Below are 20000 nucleotides of genomic sequence, written 5' to 3'. Positions count from 1 at the left end.
ATATTCTATTCATCTCTCTCTACCTGGATGCATCTCTCTCTTTCTTCCTCCCTCTCTCTCCCTCTCTCTCCCTCTCTGTTTGATTTGTCGTCTTCTTCACATCTGTCGGCTGTGTGTGAGTGTGTGTGTGTGTGTGTGCGCGTGTGTGTGCGCACGGAGCAGGAGGACGAGCTGCTCTGACAGTTCCTCCTTAGGACTTTTATTCTGTCGCTCCGATTTACTTCCTGTTCGCCCTCCTCTGATAGCTCACTCTCTAACATTCCAGTACAGCGTCTATCTGAAGGGTGTGGGTGTGTCTGTGTGTGTGTGTGGCTCTCTACTGTTCCAGTACAGCGTCTATCTGAAGGGTGTGGGTGTGTCTGTGTGTGTGTGGCTCTCTACTGTTCCAGTACAGTGTCTATCTGAAGGGTGTGGGTGTGTCTGTGTGTGTGTGGCTCTCTACTGTTCCAGTACAGTGTCTATCTGAAGGGTGTGGGTGTGTCTGTGTGTGTGTGGCTCTCTACTGTTCCAGTACAGTGTCTATCTGAAGGGTGTGGGTGTGTCTGTGTGTGTGTGGCTCTCTACTGTTCCAGTACAGTGTCTATCTGAAGAGTTTGTGTGTGTGTGTGGCTCTCTAGTGTTCCAGGATAGATATACAATTGAAAGAGTCATCTGAAGTGTGTGTGTATAGTTTTCCATGTCTGATGTGTGTGTGTGTGTGTGTGTGTGTGTGTGTTCTTCCTTCTCTGCAGGGGGTGAAGCCTGGTAGTTTTGATAAGGTTGCCATTCCTGAAGTCAAGGAGATCATCGAGGGATGCATACGACAGAATAAAGATGAGAGGTGAGGAGTGTACACGCGCGCACGCACGCACGCACGCACGCACACACACACACACACACATATACACACACACACACACCCATACACACACACACATCCATACACACACATACATCCATACACAATCATATACATTCATACACACACACACATACATACATACATACATACATGTTTGCACACACACACACACACACACATCCATACACATTCATATACACAGATACATCCATACACATTCATACACACACATACATGTTTGCACACACATCCATACACACACACACACACACATCCATACACACACACACATCCGTACACATTCATACACACACTAGGGCTTTGACTCCGAACTTCGTTATTCGATTATTTTAAAAATGAAAGATATTCGACCGAATTTTAGGGATCTCTTAATATTCGAACCTGTAGCCTATGGAGATAATTTCTATACATGTATTTGGTTGTAAACGTTGTTTTCAATTCAGATTCTGAGGTTTTTTTCACACCTGGTGAAGTAAAATGGCGAGCTCATTAGCAAGGCTATTATTGATCATCTGGGCTCCTGTAGGTGACGTTAGCATCCTGGCTGGTTCGTGCTTAGTGAGCTCACACATAGACACAATAGACACTTTTATTGTAAACTTAACCTTCCTCTGATTTTAATCACCTCAGTTATCAATCAAAGCAAACAGGGAAAAGAAATGGCAACACAATCATGAAAAACACTCAAATAAATAAATGTGCACATAAGTCTGAATGAAAAGCAGCACTGGTTGAAGCCTGGACATATTGTAAACAAAGTAAAGTTAGCTTAATTTGCTAGTTTATCATAGTCTGGTTAGACTGTTCAGTTTCCCTATGTGTGTTTAAGTTTCAAATTAATACTTTTTCTCCTTGGGAAAAGTCTGTTTGAGTCTTGGAAAATACTTTTCCATTTGCATCGGGATTGAGATGATTAGAACTTAGCAGTCAATTTGAATGCAACAGTTTTGAACAAATTCGTGCAGCGTGCTAATGATGCTAACCGGATTTAATAGCAATTTAGCCAGTCGTCTTGCACGATTAATGTTTGGATTACATGTGCATGCTGAGGAGGGATGCACCTGTTGAGAGAGAGAGAGAGTGCAAGGACTCATTGAGAGTCTGTGTTGAGGTAGGCCTACTTCTATCGCCTACTCTGGTAGAGTTTGACATACTACAATGCAAGATATATTTAGCCTATTTATTTATGGACAACGTAAGGCAGGAGGTGTGTGTTGCTTTTAATTATGAATGTTATATCGAACGTATTTTTTATTGATATCGATTACATGTCTATTGCGATACATATCGCTATCGTTTTATCGCCCAGCCCTATGCTCAATAATAACAATTTTAACACACGCATAAATACTCAGCCTTTCGTGCACGTAGTCTATTGTCTATCTTAATACCAATATCGGTCTTACTGAAGACATTTAATTGTTAAAATATTATTAATACATATTCGAATATATTCAAATTGTAATATTAATAAACAAACAAACTTCGAATATGATTTTTGGGCAAAAGTCAAAGCCCTAACACACACACACATACATACATACATGTTTGCACACACACACACACACACACACACACACACACACACACACACACACACACACACACACACACATCCATACTCATCCATACACACTCACACACACACATCCATCCATACACATTCATACACACACACACATACATCCATAAACATTCATACACACACATACTGTCACACGTTTGCACACACACACACACACACTCACATTAGAGGCTCCTTAATCACAGGTGAGCTAATGAAGTGTAATGAGGAGTTTGTTTGTGAGTTTGTATGATTAAGTTTCTGGCAGACTCTTGCTTTGTGTTCATTAAGAAATGTGCCCGCTTATTCTGCTAAGACCACCTGCTCTCCAACACTCTCACACACACACACACACACACACATTCCCTCCAACACACACTCCCTCCAACACACACACACACACACACACACACACACACACACTCCAACGCGCACACACACACACACACACACACAGTGTTTTCTTGCTCTCTACACTGACCACAGCTTGATCTCTGACTCTGCAGCCTCCTTGAGCAGACTGTGTACTCGTTAAGCTTGTTAAACTCGTTAAGCTGTTTAATTAACACAGCTCTCCCCATGGATAGACCTACAACGTGTGTGTGTGTGTGTGTGTGTGTGTGCGCGCATGCGCCTGTGCCTGTGTGTGTGCGTCTGCATAAGTGCAGTGATCTTATATTTGCTCTCTGTTGTGTGTGTGTGAGAGTTGGATTGGTTTTGTGTTGATGTTGCTGTGTGTGTGTGTGTGTGTATTGTTAAATGAGAAAGTCTGGAAGCTTCTACAGTGTGTGTACTTGTGTGTGTCAAGGCAAGAGAGCGGATTGTGTGTGTGTATGACTGTTTGTGTGTGTGTGCGCTAACCCTGTTTCCTGTGTCTACTGTAGTGTGTGTGTGTTGGATTGTTAAAGTGTGTGTTTGGATTGTGTGTGTGTGAAGGCAAGAGCGGATTGTGTGTGTGCGTGTGCACTATAAGTTTAAGCAGGGTATGATGTTTCGCTGATGAAGCTCAGTAATAAGCTGAAGCCAGTTCCTCTTTGATGCACCAAGAGCTCTGTTACACAATACTGCATCAGAGCACACTGCCTGGGAGATTGTGTGTGTGCGTGCGTGCGTGCGTGCGTGCGTGCGTGCGTGCGTGCGTGCGTGCGTGCGTGCGTGCGTGCGTGCGGGTGTGTGTGTGTGTGTGAGTGTTTGCATCTCCAGGGCTTTTTCCCTGTTATTATTATGCCAGTATGTAATCTAATGAAGACTTTGATGAGAGGACTGATCACATGCTGATGTCAGGAGAGGATACACTCAATCGAATTCCTCTTTTTCCCAGAAAACACACACACACAGGGGCAGAAACACACACACACACAGCGCTCGTGCAGCCAGCATGGCCCCATACTTCCTATTGGAAACATCTGACCGGCTCCCTGGCTCTGCGGGATCTCCGTATTGGAGCTCATGGCATCTTAGGGCCGTGGAATTCAGCCTCTCTACACAAGACCTCAATCTCAGGGCACTGGACAGGGGACACATTGATGCAGGGTTGTTTTTTACTCAGTGACCTGCCTGCGTGTGTGTGTGTTGGTCACTACAGCAGCTGAATGTCCAGTGGCTGTACTGTGCTCTGTGACCCTGGTCATGCGGCGTGCTGACTGACCCTCACATCAGGCGTGAAAGAGTCGTGCTCTTGTTTCCCACCACACAGCTGGCTGTCACATCTGTGCTGTGGGGCCACAGCTGAGCTGACATGCTCACTTGTTTCCCCAACATCTGCACATGCTGCTCAGATTTAGTCTGGAGACTTTGTGGAATGGAAGCAGGGAGAGGTCATGGGTTCTAGAATCCTGTCTGAGCACCACTTTGTGTCTGTGAGGTTCTAGAAGCCTGTCTGAGCTCCACTCTGTGTCTGTGAGGTTCTAGAAGCCTGTCTGATCTCCACTCTGTGTCTGTGAGGTTCTAGAAGCCTGTCTGATCTCCACTCTGTGTCTGTGAGGTTCTAGAAGCCTGTCTGAGCTCCACTCATAGGGTCTGTTTGAAACAGAAGACCGCTGCCTGCTGCCTCCCTCCCTACATAGAGAGCTGTCTCACTAGACATGACTGGATTAAATGCATCTTTTAAAAATGAGCGTAGCACTCTAGAATCTTTGGTTAACACTACGGTATGACGTTAGCAAAGGCCTGACGTTAAACTAAATTAGCTTACGTAAGCTAGCAGGCTAACGGTATAAATTAGTTTTACGGACGGCAGATATATCAGACCAGACGCTATTAATGGTTACAACAATGGCATAATCAGATAGTAAATTGTTTATTTCTCATCTCAAATCTACAAATCTAAGCAAAATAAGGTCACACAAATGACATTTTAAACAGATTCAGCAGCCATTACCGATGTCATCCGCCATGTTTGTTTACCTTTCACAGCTGTTTCAGACGTTGCCGCAAGGTATTATGGGTAGGAGGGAGCATGAAGTGTGCATCGATGCTCCCTCCAAAAATGACCGTTATTTGGGAATTCTAAGATATCTTAGAAGGCAGCAGAATTATTTTTTTCGGTTTCGAACCGCACTTGCTGCCTTGCTCCCCAGTTAGATATCTTAAAAGGCAGCAACTTTACCCGTTTCGAACAGACCCATAGACTGTAAAAAATTGTTTGTATAGCTCCATTTTGTGTCTGAGGTTCTAGAATCCTGTCTGAGCTCCACTTTGTGTCTGAGGTTTTAGAAGCCTGATTGAGTCCTAAAGTGGTGTTCTGCAGTAGGTTGGAGAGTCCTAGAAAAGTACTGTTGTTCTGCAGTAGGTTGACAAATGTAGTTTTGTGAAGTGTGTTCGTGATTTCTAAGAACTGCCGGTCTATTCTTGTCTTTGGCTGTTCCAGTCGGCATCTTGACGCATGAGGCTTGAGTTTAGAGGGTCATCAATCTCAGGGCACTGGACAGGGGACACATTGATGCAGGGTTGTTTTTTACTCCAGCCAGCGTGTGTGCGTGCGTGCGTGCGTGTATGTGTGTTGAACGGTCGAGATGCGATGGAGGTCATCTGGCCTGAAAGACTGCTGTTATTGGCACATGGCTGTGTGTGTGTGTGTGTGTGAGTTTGTACGGGTGTGTGCTTGTAAGTGTCTGTGTTCTTTAAGAGTGTGTGTGTGTGTGTGTGTGTGTGTGTGTGTGTGTGTGTGTGTGTGTGTGTGTGTGTGTGTGTGTGCGTGCGTGCGTGTGTGTGTGTGTACACATGCGGTCTTTGCTACACTTTCTCCTAACCCCCACTGTACTCCATTGTATTGCCCTCTTAAAAGGCCATGAGGGTTTTATTCAATTTTCACAAATGGGTTTGACATTTTATTCTAAATTCTTGACCCCCGCCCCCCCCTCTCCATCCCTCCCTCCCCCCACAGGTACTCCATCCACATCCTGCTGAACCATGCCTTCTTCCAGGAGGAGACTGGTGTGAGGGTGGAGCTGGCCGAGGAGGACGATGGGGAGATGATCGCCATCAAGCTGTGGCTGCGCATTGAAGACGTCCGCAAGCTCAAGGGCAAGTACAAGGACAACGAGGCCATCGAGTTCTCCTTCGACCTCAACAAGGACGTGCCTGAAGATGTTGCCCAAGAAATGGTGAGGACACAAGATGTACAGTACCTGTGTGTGTGTGTGTGTGTGTGGATTAAGATCATTGACCCACTGTAACATACAGTATGTTGAGATGAGCTTATATTCACCATATTCCGCCACGCCCATTTTAGAAATGGATTTTCTTCCGCTCGGCTAGTTCCGGCTCGTTAGCTAGTTCCGCTCGGCTAGTTCCGGCTCGTTAGCTAGTTCCGCTCGGCTAGTTCCGGCTGGTTAGCTTCATTGAGAGAGAAGAAGATGGAGAGCAACACCAGCAGGAGGTCAGATGGCAAGATTGACCTTCGCCACCCAGAGCTATTGTGGGTAGATGAGATGTGCCACCCAAGATGGGCTATGCACCCCTACGCAGTGGGTAGAGATGTGCCAGTTGTTTTGTAACCATGATAACGCAGTGGGTAGAGATGTGCCAAATGTTTGGTAACCATGATAACTTTGTTTAGGCTTTGATTCAAGAAAAAAAGTCATTACAGAACCGCAGCTTCTAAGTCAGTGTTTTTATTTCAATGCATCACAATGGATTAGTGCTCAACTGGAAGTTCTCACAGAAAACGGGAAAGATGGCCGCCATGTTGAACGCCCCCATAAGATGTCCTTGCTTTTGCTTCCTGCATGTGCTCTAAGACACACACGCACACACACACCCCTCCTCTGTGTATGCGCTGTAGATGGTCTATGTGTGTGAGGTGTGTGTGTGTGTGTGTGTGTGTGTGTGCGTGCCTGACTGTATTCTGTGTGTGTGTGAGGTGTGTGTGTGTGTGTGCGTGCCTGACTGTATTCTGTGTATTTGTGAGGTGTGTGTGTTTGCGTGCCTGACTGTATTCTGTGTGTGTGTGAGGTGTTTGTGTGAGGTGTGTGTGTGTGTGTGCGTGCCTGACTGTATTCTGTGTGTAGGTGTGAGGTGCGTGTGTGTGCGTGCCTGACTGTATTCTGTGTGTGTGTGAGGTGTGTGTGTGTGTGAGGTGTGTGTGTGTGTGCGTGTGCCTGACTGTATTCTGTGTGTGTGTGTGTGTGTGTGCGTGTGCCTGACTGTATTCTGTGTGTGTGGTGTGTGTGTGTGTGTGTGTGTGCGTGCCTGAATGTATTCTGTGTGTGTGTGAGGTGTGTGTGTGCGTGCCTGACTATTCTGTGTGTGTGTGTGTGTGTGTGTGTGTCTGACTGTATTCTGTGTGTGTGTGAGGTGTGTGTGTGTGTGAGGTGTGTGTGTGTGTGCGCGTGCCTGACTGTATTCTGTGTGTGTGAGATGCAGGTGTACTCTGGCTATGTGTGTGAGGTGTGTGTGTGTGTGTGTGTGTGTGTGTGAGGTGTGTGTTTGTATGTGAATATGTGCGCGCGCCCCTGACTGTGTGTGTGTGGTGCAGGTGGACTCTGGCTATGTGTGTGATGGCGACCACAAAACGATGGCGAAGGCCATCAAGGACCGCGTGTCTCTGATCTTGCGCAAGAGAGAGCAGCGCAAGCAGGTGCGGGAGGCCCAGCTGGAGGCCCAGCGGAACCAGAACCAGAACCAGCCGGCAGCAACAGCAGCAGCAGCAGCAGGGCAGCAGGGTCCGGCAGAACCGGAAGAGTCGGAACACGAGTTGCAGCTGCAGCAACAACAACAGCAGCAGCTGCAGTACCAGCAACCCAACATCTCCATGACCTGTACGTACACACACACACCACACACACACACACACACACACACACCACACCCACACACACCACACACACCAACCCACCTGTTATGTGACCATAAATCATAAAGAATGGTTCAACATAACATAAGGAAAGCCATAGAGTCGACGTAGTGCAAAGTTAACAAATTTAATAAAGTAAAGCTCCCAGACAGACAGAATAACGTGGCGGTGAAAACAATACAAAATGTAAAAGAAAACCCTTGGACTTACTGACTAAGATGGAGTTAACGTTCTGCTCGCGTTTGAAAACAAAATACAGAAAAGTGTGTGAGTGTTCCGGTGTCTTCCTTCCCTACTCTAACTGAACCTGTAATACAAAAAGTGCCAACCCGTCACCAAGCCACCGCCAACGCAAGTACCATAAACTACAATATAAATGAAACACATTAAGCCATGTGATCAAGTACCATAAACTACAATATAAATTAATCACATTAAGCCATGTGATTAACTATACGGATAAGTGTTAACACAAATAACAAAAGTGCCGACGATAGCACGTCACGACAAAGCGTCCAGCAAAGAGGAAGTGCGGCGAGGGGATGGGAGAGGCCGACAGGATGGAGGCGGCTCAAATAGCAGGAGGACCAGCCCCCTGAATCCGCGCACGCACAGCTACCTGCAGAGACAGAACACAACACAAGCACCGTTCTACTCCCCCTACAGGTGGAACAACGTAATACCACCCCACACCACACACACTCCAACAAACTCACACCACACCAACACAACACACACACACACATCATGCACACACACACACTCCACACACTCAGCCGATCATTCAATCCGCCCCTTCCTCTCCTCCCCTCTCTCTCTTTCTCTCTCTCTCTCTCTCTCTCCCTCTCCTCCCCTCTCTCTCTCTCTCTCTCTCTCTCTCTCTCTCTCTCCCTCTCTCTCTCTCTCTCTCTCCCTCCCTCTCCCTCTCTCTCTCCCTCTCTCTCTCCCCCTCTTTCTCTCTCTCTCTCTCTCTCTCTCTCCCCCTCTCCCTCCCTCTCTTCCTCTTCCTCTCTCTCTCCCTCTCTTCCTCTCCCTCTCTTCCTCTTCCTCTTCCTCTCTTCCTCTTCCTCCCCCTCTCTTCCTCTTCCTCTTCCTCTCTCCCTCTCTCTCCCTCTCTTCCTCTTCCTCTTCCTCTCTTCCTCTCTCTCCCTCTCTTCCTCTCTCTCCCTCTCTTCCTCTTCCTCTCTTCATCTCTTCCTCTTCCTCTCTCTCCCTCTCTCTCTTCCTCTTCCTCTCTCTCTCCCTCTCTCCCTCTCTTCCTCTCTTCCTCTCTTCCTCTCTCTCCCTCTCTTCCTCTTCCTCTTCCTCTTCCTCTCTTCCTCTCTCTCCCTCTCTTCCTCTTCCTCTCCCTCTCTTCCTCTCTTCCTCTTCCTCTTCCTCTCTCTCTCTCTCTCTCTCTCTCTCTCTCTCTCTCTCTCTCTCCCTCCCTCTCCCAGTGGAGGGTGCTGCAGACAGCGGTCAGGGTTCGTCCATCTTCTCTGAGGTGCACCTGGGTCAGGCCATGTCCTACAGCGCTGTTCCTGCCCCCCAGCAGGGATCTGGCCAACCACAGGGCTCGTTCCCGCCCTCCTCTGCCCCGCACAGCCAATCGCTGCTGGCCCAGCAGCACACAGCCTACGCGCAGCAGCCAATGGTGAGTGAGCTCCTGTGTGAGGGGTGGGTGTTGGGGCACTGTGCACAGGTCAGGGCCACCGGATGCCACGGACACCACAGGTGTGGGCTCACCTGAGCAGGTGAGTCTGGCTCATCCAGACCAGTGTGTCTAATTAGGCTCATCAGACCAGGGCACACCTGAGCAGCAGGTGTGTGTGCTCTCTAGTATGTCTTACTGGTAGTTATTTGGAGTGAAAGAGTTTAATTTAATCACGCACACACTTGTTAAACATGGGTATTAGGTTATGAAGCTGAGTGTTGGGTTATGAAGCTGAGTATTGGGTTATGAAGCTGAGTGTTGGGTTATGAAGCTGAGTGTTGGGTTATGTAGCTGAGTATTGGGTTATGAAGCTGAGTATTGGGTTATGAAGCTGGGTATTGGGTTAGTATTGGGTTATGAAGCTGATCATTGGGTTATGTAGCTGAGTATTGGGTTATGTAGCTGAGTATTGGGTTATGTTGCTGAGTGTTGGGTTATGTAGCTGACGAATGGGTTATGGATTGGGTTATGTAGCTGAGTGTTGGGTTTTGAAGCTGAGTGTTGGGTTTTGAAGCTGAGTGTTGGGTTTTGAAGCTGAGTGTTGGGTTATGAAGCTGAGTGTTGGGTTATGAAGCTCAGTGTTGGGTTATGTAGCTGAGTATTGGGTTATGTATTGGGTTATGTAGCTGAGTATTGGGTTATGTAGCTGAGTATTGGGTTATGAAGCTGAGTGTTGGGTTATGAAGCTGAGTATTGGGTTATGTATTGGGTTATGTAGCTGAGTATTGGGTTAGTATTGGGTTATGAAGCTGAGTGTTGGGTGAAAAGGTGAAGATGTTTAGGTCAGTCAGGAGGTGTGAGCGCTCCACTGCTCAGTGTTTAGACTAGGGGGCCTGTGCACAGCCTTGGGGGGGGTCTGTGAGGGAGGGGGGTCCTGGATGCATGGAGGGGGGCCTTGTGGGTTTGGAGTGGTTGCATGCGTTAACACACACACTCACTCCACCACGGAGTGTGTTCCTCGCCTACTGCACGGAGACGCCGGATCAGACGGCAGCTTACGCTGGAGTGGACCATGGTCACTTCAAGGCCTCATCCTCCGGAGTAAGCTCCTGTCCACACACACACACACACACACACACACACACACACACACAGCAGGTGTGTGATGATGGCTGCTGCATGCCAGGAGAACCGCTCACCTGTTCCAGCTCCACAGTCGGCCCGTGGCCACGCCCACACTAGTCTACCTGCTGCCATGGTAACGCACCTCTGACCCCACCCCCTCCCCTGCGGGCTCCGCCCTGCATTCCAATCCCCACCCCCCTGTTAGACGAGATCACTTCCTCTGTTACTGGCCACTGTTGTCTTTTCATTTGTTTATTGGTTGTGCTGTTATTTATTGTTTGTTTTTGATCATGTTTTTTCTGATGTATTGTACCCATGATGCAATGCAAACAGACAGCCATCAGTTTCTCCTCCCACTTGCCTTGGCCAAGTCACATGACCTCGCCAGGCCCTTCTATTGAGCATGTCTCCATAGCAACTACATTACCACTGCCAGTGATGTCACAGATAAGCCCCGCCCACTCCATATATGGAGAGAAACTGAAGGCAGTCTGTCTGTTCAGATCCTCTTTTGTTTATCAGTTTTGTCTTTTTGTTATTTGTTTGTTATATTATTTGCTCCCAATGAGTTGTATATTGTCATTAAAGTATCTGTTGACCCAGAAGTGCTTGTCCACCATTTGGCACTCTACCAGCCTGGGCTCGCTGTGTTGAGCGTGACGAGTAGTCTGTCCAATCTGAGCTCTCCTTTTCCCCCCTGACCTCCAGCTTGACCCCTGACCTCCAGCTTGACCCCTCTAACCTGCTAAAGGCTAACCGCTAGCGGCGCGCTGAGTTGACCCCTCCTGGACTTCGCTTTTCCCTGGCCGCCACCGGGCCTCCAGCAGAACTGGGGCTCTAACCAGGCTGGAGCTTCTCCACTCTCTTGTGGTCTTGTGCTTCTAACAACCAATCACACTCTTGCGTCGATTGACATTAGTGTTGATCTAACAACCAATCACACTCTTGCGTCGATTGACATTAGTGTTGATCTAACAACCAATCACACTCTTGCGTCGATTGACAATAGTGATCTAACAACCAATCACACTCTTGCGTCGAGACATTAGTGCTGCTGCTCTTCCCTTCTCTGTGTCGCTGATCCCTTCTCTCTCTCCATCTCAGTGTCGCTGATCCCTTCTCTCTCTCCATCTCAGTGTCTCTGATCCCTTCTCTCTCTCCATCTCAGTGTCTCTGATCCCTCCTCTCTCTCCATCTCAGTGTCTCTGATCCTTCCTTTTCTCTCTCCATCTCAGTGTCTCTGATCCCTCGTTCCTGTGAGTTGTTTGTGTTTGTGTTGTGTCCTTCTCCTTTGAGTTCCTCTGTTTGTGTTTGTCTGGTGTGTAGAGGAGGAGTGTGTTTATGTGTGTGTGAAGAGAGTGTGTGTGTTATGTGTATTCATCTGTTTTTGTGTGTGTGTGTTCATTTTTTGTGTGAGCTGGACTAAATACTTCTGTTGGTATGAGTGTGTGTAAATTGTATATTTATGTGTGTGTGTGTTTTATATCTGTATGTGTAGACTGTTTATCTGTGTGTGTATATTTTGTGTGTGTGTTTATCTGTGTGTGTGTGTTAATGTGCTGTTCCTCCGCTTCGCAGCATCCTCCAGCTGTACGTCGTGGCCGTAGCATGTCCGTTTGCGTGCCCTGCGTGCACTCTGCCCCCCCGCACTTCCTGTCCTGCCCCCCCCGGGCCCCCAGCACCCCCCCGCCTCTGCTGTCCCCCCCTGACGGTGGCGGTAGCCGTGGCGACGGCGAGACGTTTGCGCGGCGGCTGTCCAAAGCGCTGGAGAGCGTGCTGCCCCTGCAGTCGGCCCCTCCACGCACTCGGCCCAGACGCGGCAGCCTGCCGGCCCTGTTCGCCAGCCCCGTACGTCACTATGCCCCCTAGGGGTGACCCAGGGCACTGCCACGCGCCACAGACCCCACAACACAGCCACCTGAAACAGGAGCGGAGAGGAGGAGAGAGATCTAGAGATGGAGGAGAGGAGGAGAGATCTAGAGACAGAGGAGATGAGAGGAGGAGAGAGATCTAGAGACGGAGGAGAGAGGAGGAGAGAGATTTAGAGATGGAGGAGAGGAGAGGAGGAGAGAGATTTAGAGATGAGATGAAGGGAAATGCACAGGAGAGAGGGAGGATGGAGAACCAGAGATTGAGGAGAAGAGAGAGGGAGTGGAGGATAGAGACTCCTAGATGGAGGAGAGGAGAGAGTGATGAGTGAGAGTACAGTATGCAGTTGGGTTGGGCCCAGTGCAGCAGCTTTAGCTTCAGCCGGGAAAGTGGACTTGGCCCCATAATGAGATTGTAGCTAATTCCTTTAAAAGCAGCCTCATGCTCTTTAAGCCCAGAGCCTGTGTGTGTGTGTGTTCCTGTCCCTCTGTGCAGGTTAGCGGTCTAAAGCTACCTGCAGCTGTGTAGACTGGGCCTCTCACTCTCTCTCTCTGTCTGTCATTCCTAAAACTGCAGAGTGTTTTGGGGTCATTTAATGGCCCTCCATCTGCACCTCGTGCTTATCTGTGACGTCTAGAGCAGGTGTTCTGTTCTCGCAGGAAGGGTTGTGTGTGTGTGTGTGTGTGTGTGTGTGTGTGTGTGTGTGTGTCGAATTTGCACATGGCCAGTCAGGCATACAGCTACAGGCCAGGAAGTTTAGGAGTTTCAGCAGTTAGATCCTCTTTCAGGTGGTTGTATGTGTGTGTACAAGTGTGTATGTGTGCGTGTGCAAGGGTGTGTGTGGCTCCCGGCAGTTGTCCTGGGCTCGCGCTAAATACAGACCGAGTGCACCCCCCCCCCCCCCCCCATCTTGAGACTCTACTGCTGCTGTCTCATGATGTCACTTCCTGTTCTGCCTCTCGACCACCACAGACTGACCCTGGGACAGAAATGGTATCAGAGCCAGATCTGTGGCACTCAGCTATGACATCATCAGAAAGTGCCCAAGCCAGCTGTGCTGTGGCGCTCAGCTATGACATCATCAAATAGCGCAGTCATGTCTCCGCCCCTCTGTCTGACTCGGCTGTATTTAGCTCCTCCTCCTCCTCAAAGCTGTCATCTCTGCCTGTCTCATACACATACACATACACACACACACACACACACTCTTCTGCCCTCTCCAGTCTTCAGTATTGTTACAAGGGAACTTATAGTTCCACTCTTTCTTGTGGGATTGATGTATTTCTACTGGTGATGAATATGCAACTCTGAATCTCTCCATTCCTCTCTCTTTCTCTTTCTCTCTCCATCCCTCTCATCCCTCTCTCTGTCTCTATGGCGATGCTCTTCTCTGTATGTCTTTATAGTTGCTCTGTGATCCCTTTCTCTCTCCATCCCTCTCTCTCTCTCTCTCTCCCTCTCTGTCTCTATGGCGATGCTCTTCTCTTTAAAGTTGCTCTGTGATCCCTTTCTTTCTCCATCCCTCTCTCTCTCTCTCTGTCTCTATGGCGATGCTCTTCTCTTTAAAGTTGCTCTGTGATCCCTCTCTCTCTCCATCCCTCTCTCTCTCTCTCTCTCTCTCTGTCTCTATGGCGATGCTCTTCTCTTTAAAGTTGCTCTGTGATCTTATTGTTGCCGCAGCCGCAGTCTGTGAGTCACGCGTTGGCCGGCGTTGGAGCGTCAGCCGCGTCCGCACCTCCTCTCGTCTCCATGGAGACCCCGCACCTCTTTTACCCGCCCGGCGTCCACCCGGAGCGTCCGGTCTCCTTCTCCCCGCCCCCGTGCCACCCCCCCGCCCCCCAAGGGGCTGTCGCAGCGCCGCAAGAGCACGTCCATCCTGGAGGCGCACACACGGCACTTCCAGCCCGTCTACCGCGCCTACGGCAGCAGCCTGCACCCCGAGGGCCTGGACGCTGCGCTCTACCGGCCGCTGCACCCCAAGGGCCTGGACGCTGCGCTCTACCGGCCGCTGCACCCCGAGGGCCTGGACGCTGCGCTCTACCGGCCGCTGCACCCCGAGGGCCTGGACGCTGCGCTCTACCGGCCGCTGCAGCAGGAGGACACGGTGCGGAGGCTCAGCCTCAACCAGGCGGCCCTGCTGGACCACTTCGAGGCGCTAGCGTACGGCGGCTACCCCGCACTCGCGGCGGCCGCGCACCCGCTCAGCCAGCTCAGCTTCCACCAGCAGATGCAGGCGGTAGCCGCCGCCGGACTGGGCTACGAGCAGCCGCCCCCGTACCTGCACCCGCACCCCCTGCAGGCCCACCTGCGCATGACGCACAGCCCCGCACCCCCGCAGCCACACGCCAGCCACCAGGGGGCGCAACAGCTCCATCAGCAGCAGCAGCAGCAACAACAACAGCAACAACTCCATCAGCAGCAGCAACAACAACAACAGCAGGCGCCCTCCTCGGCTCCTCCCACGGCCACGCCCACACAGGAAGCCACCTATCAGCCGCACTCGTTCTCCCACTCCGCTCCGCCTCTGCTGACGGTGGCTGGCCCCATGGAGACGACCCCTGGCCCCTCCCCCGGGGGTGTGTTTGACTTCCACACGCTGCACGGTCTGGCGAGTGACACCGCGGGGTCGGCGACGGCTCTGCTGGCGTCCCGTCTGTACCGGCCGCGGCGCGGCTCCATGGAGCTGAGTCTGGACGAGGCGGCCGGCGCGTGTGGAGGCGGGGCCAGCGGCGGGCGTCTGCAGCCCGTCACCGAGGAGCTGTTCTGCTACGTGAGCCCCGAGATGCCGCTGCCGCCCGGCAACCTGCTGCTGCACGGCCTGAAGGAGCGCAGCCCCGAGCCTGACCTCGACCCGCTCAGCGATTCCCTGGCCTCACCGGACGCCACCGGCGACTTCCTGTCCCCGCCGGCGCCTCACCCACACTGGCCCTCGCTTGACGCCTCGGCCGCCCAGGCCATCCCGTACGCCTCCTACGAGGCCGCCGCCATCGCCGCCCCTCTGGACGGACACCCCCCCAGCCAGCCGGCCTTCCTGCTGCTGTCAGACACTCCGGGAGGGCACCCCCCGCTTGGCAGCCTGCTCCACTGCGGCTGGGCTCACCAGCAGCCCCCACACGGCTCCTCCCTGGTACTGAGACACACCTGTACCTGTCCCGACCCCCACCCCCACCCCCACCCAGCCCCAATCCCCCACAATCCTCTCTGAGTTCCGTGATTGAGTATCTGTCTCTGGTTGTGGTTTTTAATCGTCTCCAGCCGCTGTCTAGAGCACTGAGCTCGCTTAGCTCTGGACAGGGGTCACACACACTCACACACACACACTCACACACACAAACAAGCTGAACTCTCTCTCTAGTGAATTAAAGGGGAAATCCGATGTGAAATGGATTATGGATATGCTTAGCATGACGTTCGTTGGGGAGGGAAAAAAACGCTAATCTAATTCATTCTAAACTAGTCTGTTTTTAGCCGATGCTTCCAAAATGCTAGCACTGGTAGCGATTGGGCATTTCTCATGGTAAAAAGGTCGCTAATTTTTAACCATTTACAAGGCTCAAAGTAGCCTGCCACTTCTTTGGTAGTATAATGAGGGTCCTAACATATAAAACGAGGCATTGACAACTTTGGAAATGTACAGATAGTTTATTAAAAAGGTCTGTATACAGTTAAGTCACAACAGCACAGATCTCGCATGTTTTTGACGGAAATACTTACTCTGAAGTGATTCCGTCAAAAAGACGTGAGATCTGTGCTTCAAGATGGCGCCGACAGGCTAGTTTAGAATGCATCAGATCAGAGCTTTTTTGCTCCCCTACGAACGTTCAAACTCGTTATCATGCTAAGCATATCCAAAATCCCTTTTACACCGAATTTCCCCTTTAACAATCATGGAGCTCGTTAGACGAGATGGGTTGTAAGCGTGTGTGTGTGTGTTGACCCCTGGTGGAGCTAAGCTGAGCACAGTGTGTGTGTGTCTGTAGGCGCCTCAGAGCGGAGGGTTGGGAGGGCTGCGCTACACACACCCCACTCCTCCAGGTGTGGTCCCCAGCGTGGTGTGTGTAGAAAGCGTAAGTAGTGGTTTGTGCGTATGCTCATATGCAGCCATATGTCAGATGTGTGTGTTTGCACTTCTAATAGAGCCTACATCTGGGCCTGCTCAGACTGGACATACAAATCCATAGCCGCCATGACAACACGAACTCCACCGCTGCGCTCTCATGACCAGTCATGTCCAGTAAGTGTGTGTGTGTGTGTTTAGCATCACACACACACACAAGCTCTGCGGCCAGATTCTCAAAACTCCAACATCATCACACACACACACTCATACACATGAGCTCTTCACACAGACTCTCAAAAGCAACATCACAGGATTCTCAAAGCCGAGCGGCGAAGTTAAACGACAGCCGAGTTAAACGGCAGTCGAGTTAAGAATTAAGCGGCAGCCGAGTTAAGCGGCAGTCGAGTTAAATGGCAGACGAGTTAAACGGCAGCCGAGTTAAACGGCAGCAGAGTTAAGCGGCAGTGGAGTTAAGTAGCAGGCGACTTTAACGGCTCTCGTCCCACGCGGCGGGCAGACCTCCTGGATTTGTATGAGCAAAACACACAACCAGCATACAGCTCAAACGTGGGGTGTGGGCAGCCCCCCTCTGCTCTAGGACACACAGCGTAGTGTGTGTGTCATCTAAATAACGGCTTTGTTATGTGTAGCGCCACGAGCGCTGTGCTGGAGACGGTTAAAACAGACCCACACACACACACACACACACACACACATACATCTCTCAGGTGTTGATCATGTCTCATGCTCACATCTCTCAGGTGATGATCATGTCTCGCAAGACTTTCTGGAAAATAAAAACAGATTCGAAAGCTTTCTGTTGTTTTTCATTTCTGTAATTATTTCTTTTTAATTACAACTTAATTGTTGTGTATTTATTTCTTTATTTGCTTTCATTAATGTCTGTTTGTCACTGGGACACAGAGTGCACATGTTGACCCTTAGAATGCCGTACGGGAGCCTGCTTTCCTCCTCCACTTCCACTTCTGTTCAATCTGCTTTTGTTTCTTTCAATCAGTTGCTCATGTTGTCTATTATTTTGCCCTCTGTGTGCGTGTGTGCGTGTGTGTGTGTGTGTGTGTGTGTGTGTGTGTGTGCGTGTGTGCGTGTGTGTGTGTGTGAGGCCCTGTGGGGATGATCACTGGGATAGGAAGGTAAGGTAATCTGCTTGCTGCAACTATACTGGTTTCTGGTCCCTTCCCGCCCCGGGAGGGCCAGTATAGTTGAGAACAGCCTTCTAAGGGTTTTAGTACTTGCCCCCTGGAGGTGGGGGCAGAGCTGCAGGGTGCTGATGATGATGATGATGATGATGATGATGATGATGATGGTGGTGGTGGTGGTGGTGATGATGATGATGATGATGATGATGATGGTGAAGGTGTCTAGGGGTCACACAACCGTCTAACCCTAAAACACACCAATCATGTGCAGATCCTCACTGCATGAACCCCACTCACCCACCTAACCCTGTGTGTGTGTGCGTGTTTGTATAGTATGTGTGCGTATAGATTTGTGTGTATGTGCATACACAAAGGAGCTGGTATCAGTGAGTTTGTGTATGTGTGTGTGTGTGTGTGCGTGTTTGTATAGTATGTGTGCGTATAGATTTGTGTGTATGTGCATACACAAAGGAGCTGGTATCAGTGAGTTTGTGTATGTGTGTGTGTGTGTGTGTGTGTAGGCAAATGTACAGAATATCTGCCAGGTAACATTTTCTAATCTTTTTGTTTTCTGTGTCTCACTGTTCTTCCACTTTCTTCACCCTCTCCTTCCTTCCCTCCCTCTCTCTCTCCTTCCCTCTCTCTCTTTCCTCTCTCTCTCCCTCTCTCTCTCCTTCCCTCTCTCTCTCTCCCTCTCTCTCTCCTTCCCTCTCTCTCTCCCTCTCTCTCTCCTTCCTCTCTCTCTCCCTCTATTTTTGACTTTCTGTCTCCTCATCTCCTCAATGACTCTAATCCCCCTTCTCACTACATGTCCTTCCATCTTTCTTCCATCGTTCCTTCTCTCTCTCTCTCTCTCTCTCTCTCTCTCTCTCTCTCTCTCTCCTGTCATCCCTCTATTCCCTCCCCTCTTTTCTCTTCTCCCTCCCACTCTCTATCCCCCTCTCTCTCAGGCTCCTGTATCTTCTTCTGCTCTCTCGGTGAACTCCAACTCCCAGCATCCTCCAGCAGCAGCAGCAGCAGTGATGTCCCCACAGCAGCAGCAAGTAAGGGCTCTCCTCCTCTCCACCTCTCCTCCTCTCCACCTCTCCTCTATCCTCCTCGTCCTCCTCCTCTCCTCCTCTCCACCTCTCCTCCTCTCCACCTCTCCTCCTCTCCTCCTCTCCACCCTCTCCTCCTCTCCTCTCCTTCACTCCTCTCCTCCTCTCTCCTCTCCTCCTCCCCTCTCCTCCTCTCCTCTCCTCCTCACCTCATCTCCTCTCCTCCTCTCTCTCCTCTTTTCTCCTCATCTACTCTCTCTCCCCACCTCTCCTCCTCATCTCATCTCTTCTCCTCTTTCCTTTCCTCTTTCTCTCCTCTCTCCTCCTCTCCTCTCTTCTCTCCTCTCCTCTCTCCTCCTCTCCTCTCATCTCCTTTACTCCTCTCCTCTCCTCTCCTCTCTCCTCCTCTCCTCTCCTCTCTCCTCTCTCTCTCCTCTCTCTCCTCTCTCCTCTCTCCTCCTCTCCTCTCTTCTCTCCTCTCCTCTCTCCTCTCATCTCCTTTACTCCTCTCCTCTCCTCTCTCCTCCTCTCCTCTCCTCTCCTCTCCTCTCCTCTCCTCCTCTCTCCTCTCCTCTCTCCTCTCCTCTCCTCTCCTCTCCTCTCCTCCTCTCTCCTCTCCTTTACTCCTCTCCTCTCCTTTACTCCTCTCCTCTCCTCTCCTTTACTCCTCTCTTCTCTCCTCTCCTCTCTCCTCCTCTCCTCTCCTCTCAGGAGTCTGACCACTCGCCCACACAGCTCCCATCCAGAGCTCCAGGGAACCTCTCCACCGTGTGTGTGTGTGTGTGTGTGTGATCCTCTCTCCTGCATTAGAGTGTGGTGGCTTAAGGGTCTCTTACACTGTGTTGTCATTCTGTTTTTTATAGTACGGAGGTTTCTACATCCAAGCCATCCCCTCGCAGGTAGAGAAACCACCCCCACCCCCATTCCTTACCCCCCCCCCCCCCCCTCTCCCTCTTTCTCTCTCCCTCTCTCTCTCTCCCCCCCCTCTCTCTCTCTTTAGAAAGTGCTTCATTCCTCCCTCGTTCCCCCCCACCCTCTTCTCTCTCTCTGACTTCTCTCTGACCCTTCATCCCTCCATTTCTCCTATTTCACTCCCTCTCTCTTCCTCCCTCCCTTCTCCCTTTCTCTCTCTCTCTCTCTCTCTCTCTCTCTCTCTCTCTCTCTCTCTCTCTCTCTCTCTCTCTCTCCTCCTTCTCCCTCTCCCCTCCCTGTTCTGTGTGTGTGGTAAGATGACTCCTTGGAGTAAAGGAATGGGTTGTTTCTCTGTAATTCAGTGTGTGTGTAGGTGTGTGCATGGGTGTGTGTGTATGAGAGAGAGATCCACTAACTATTAGGTCTCAAAGCTTCTTTTGGTAAGTCTGTTGGAATGTTATCTGAACGAACACCATATCCAC

General features: G+C 50.4%; 1 protein-coding gene across 1 annotated transcript in view; it reads left to right on the top strand.

Annotated features, from left to right (window-relative positions):
* LOC121697750 (serine/threonine-protein kinase WNK1-like) overlaps positions 1-20000 on the top strand; it is a 131715-nt gene that overhangs the window by 65102 nt on the left and 46613 nt on the right. The window contains 8 exon segments of the mRNA XM_042079409.1: positions 732-820; positions 5812-6031; positions 7405-7687; positions 9159-9355; positions 14030-14182; positions 14184-15476; positions 18520-18612; positions 19470-19505. Of these exon segments, the coding sequence (XP_041935343.1) occupies positions 732-820; positions 5812-6031; positions 7405-7687; positions 9159-9355; positions 14030-14182; positions 14184-15476; positions 18520-18612; positions 19470-19505 (2364 nt within the window).

This window comes from Alosa sapidissima, chromosome 22 (assembly GCF_018492685.1).
Source record: "Alosa sapidissima isolate fAloSap1 chromosome 22, fAloSap1.pri, whole genome shotgun sequence".
Classification (NCBI taxonomy): Eukaryota; Metazoa; Chordata; class Actinopteri; order Clupeiformes; family Clupeidae; genus Alosa; species Alosa sapidissima.
Note: the sequence above shows the minus strand (reverse complement) of the source record. Positions and strands in the feature narration are given on the sequence as shown.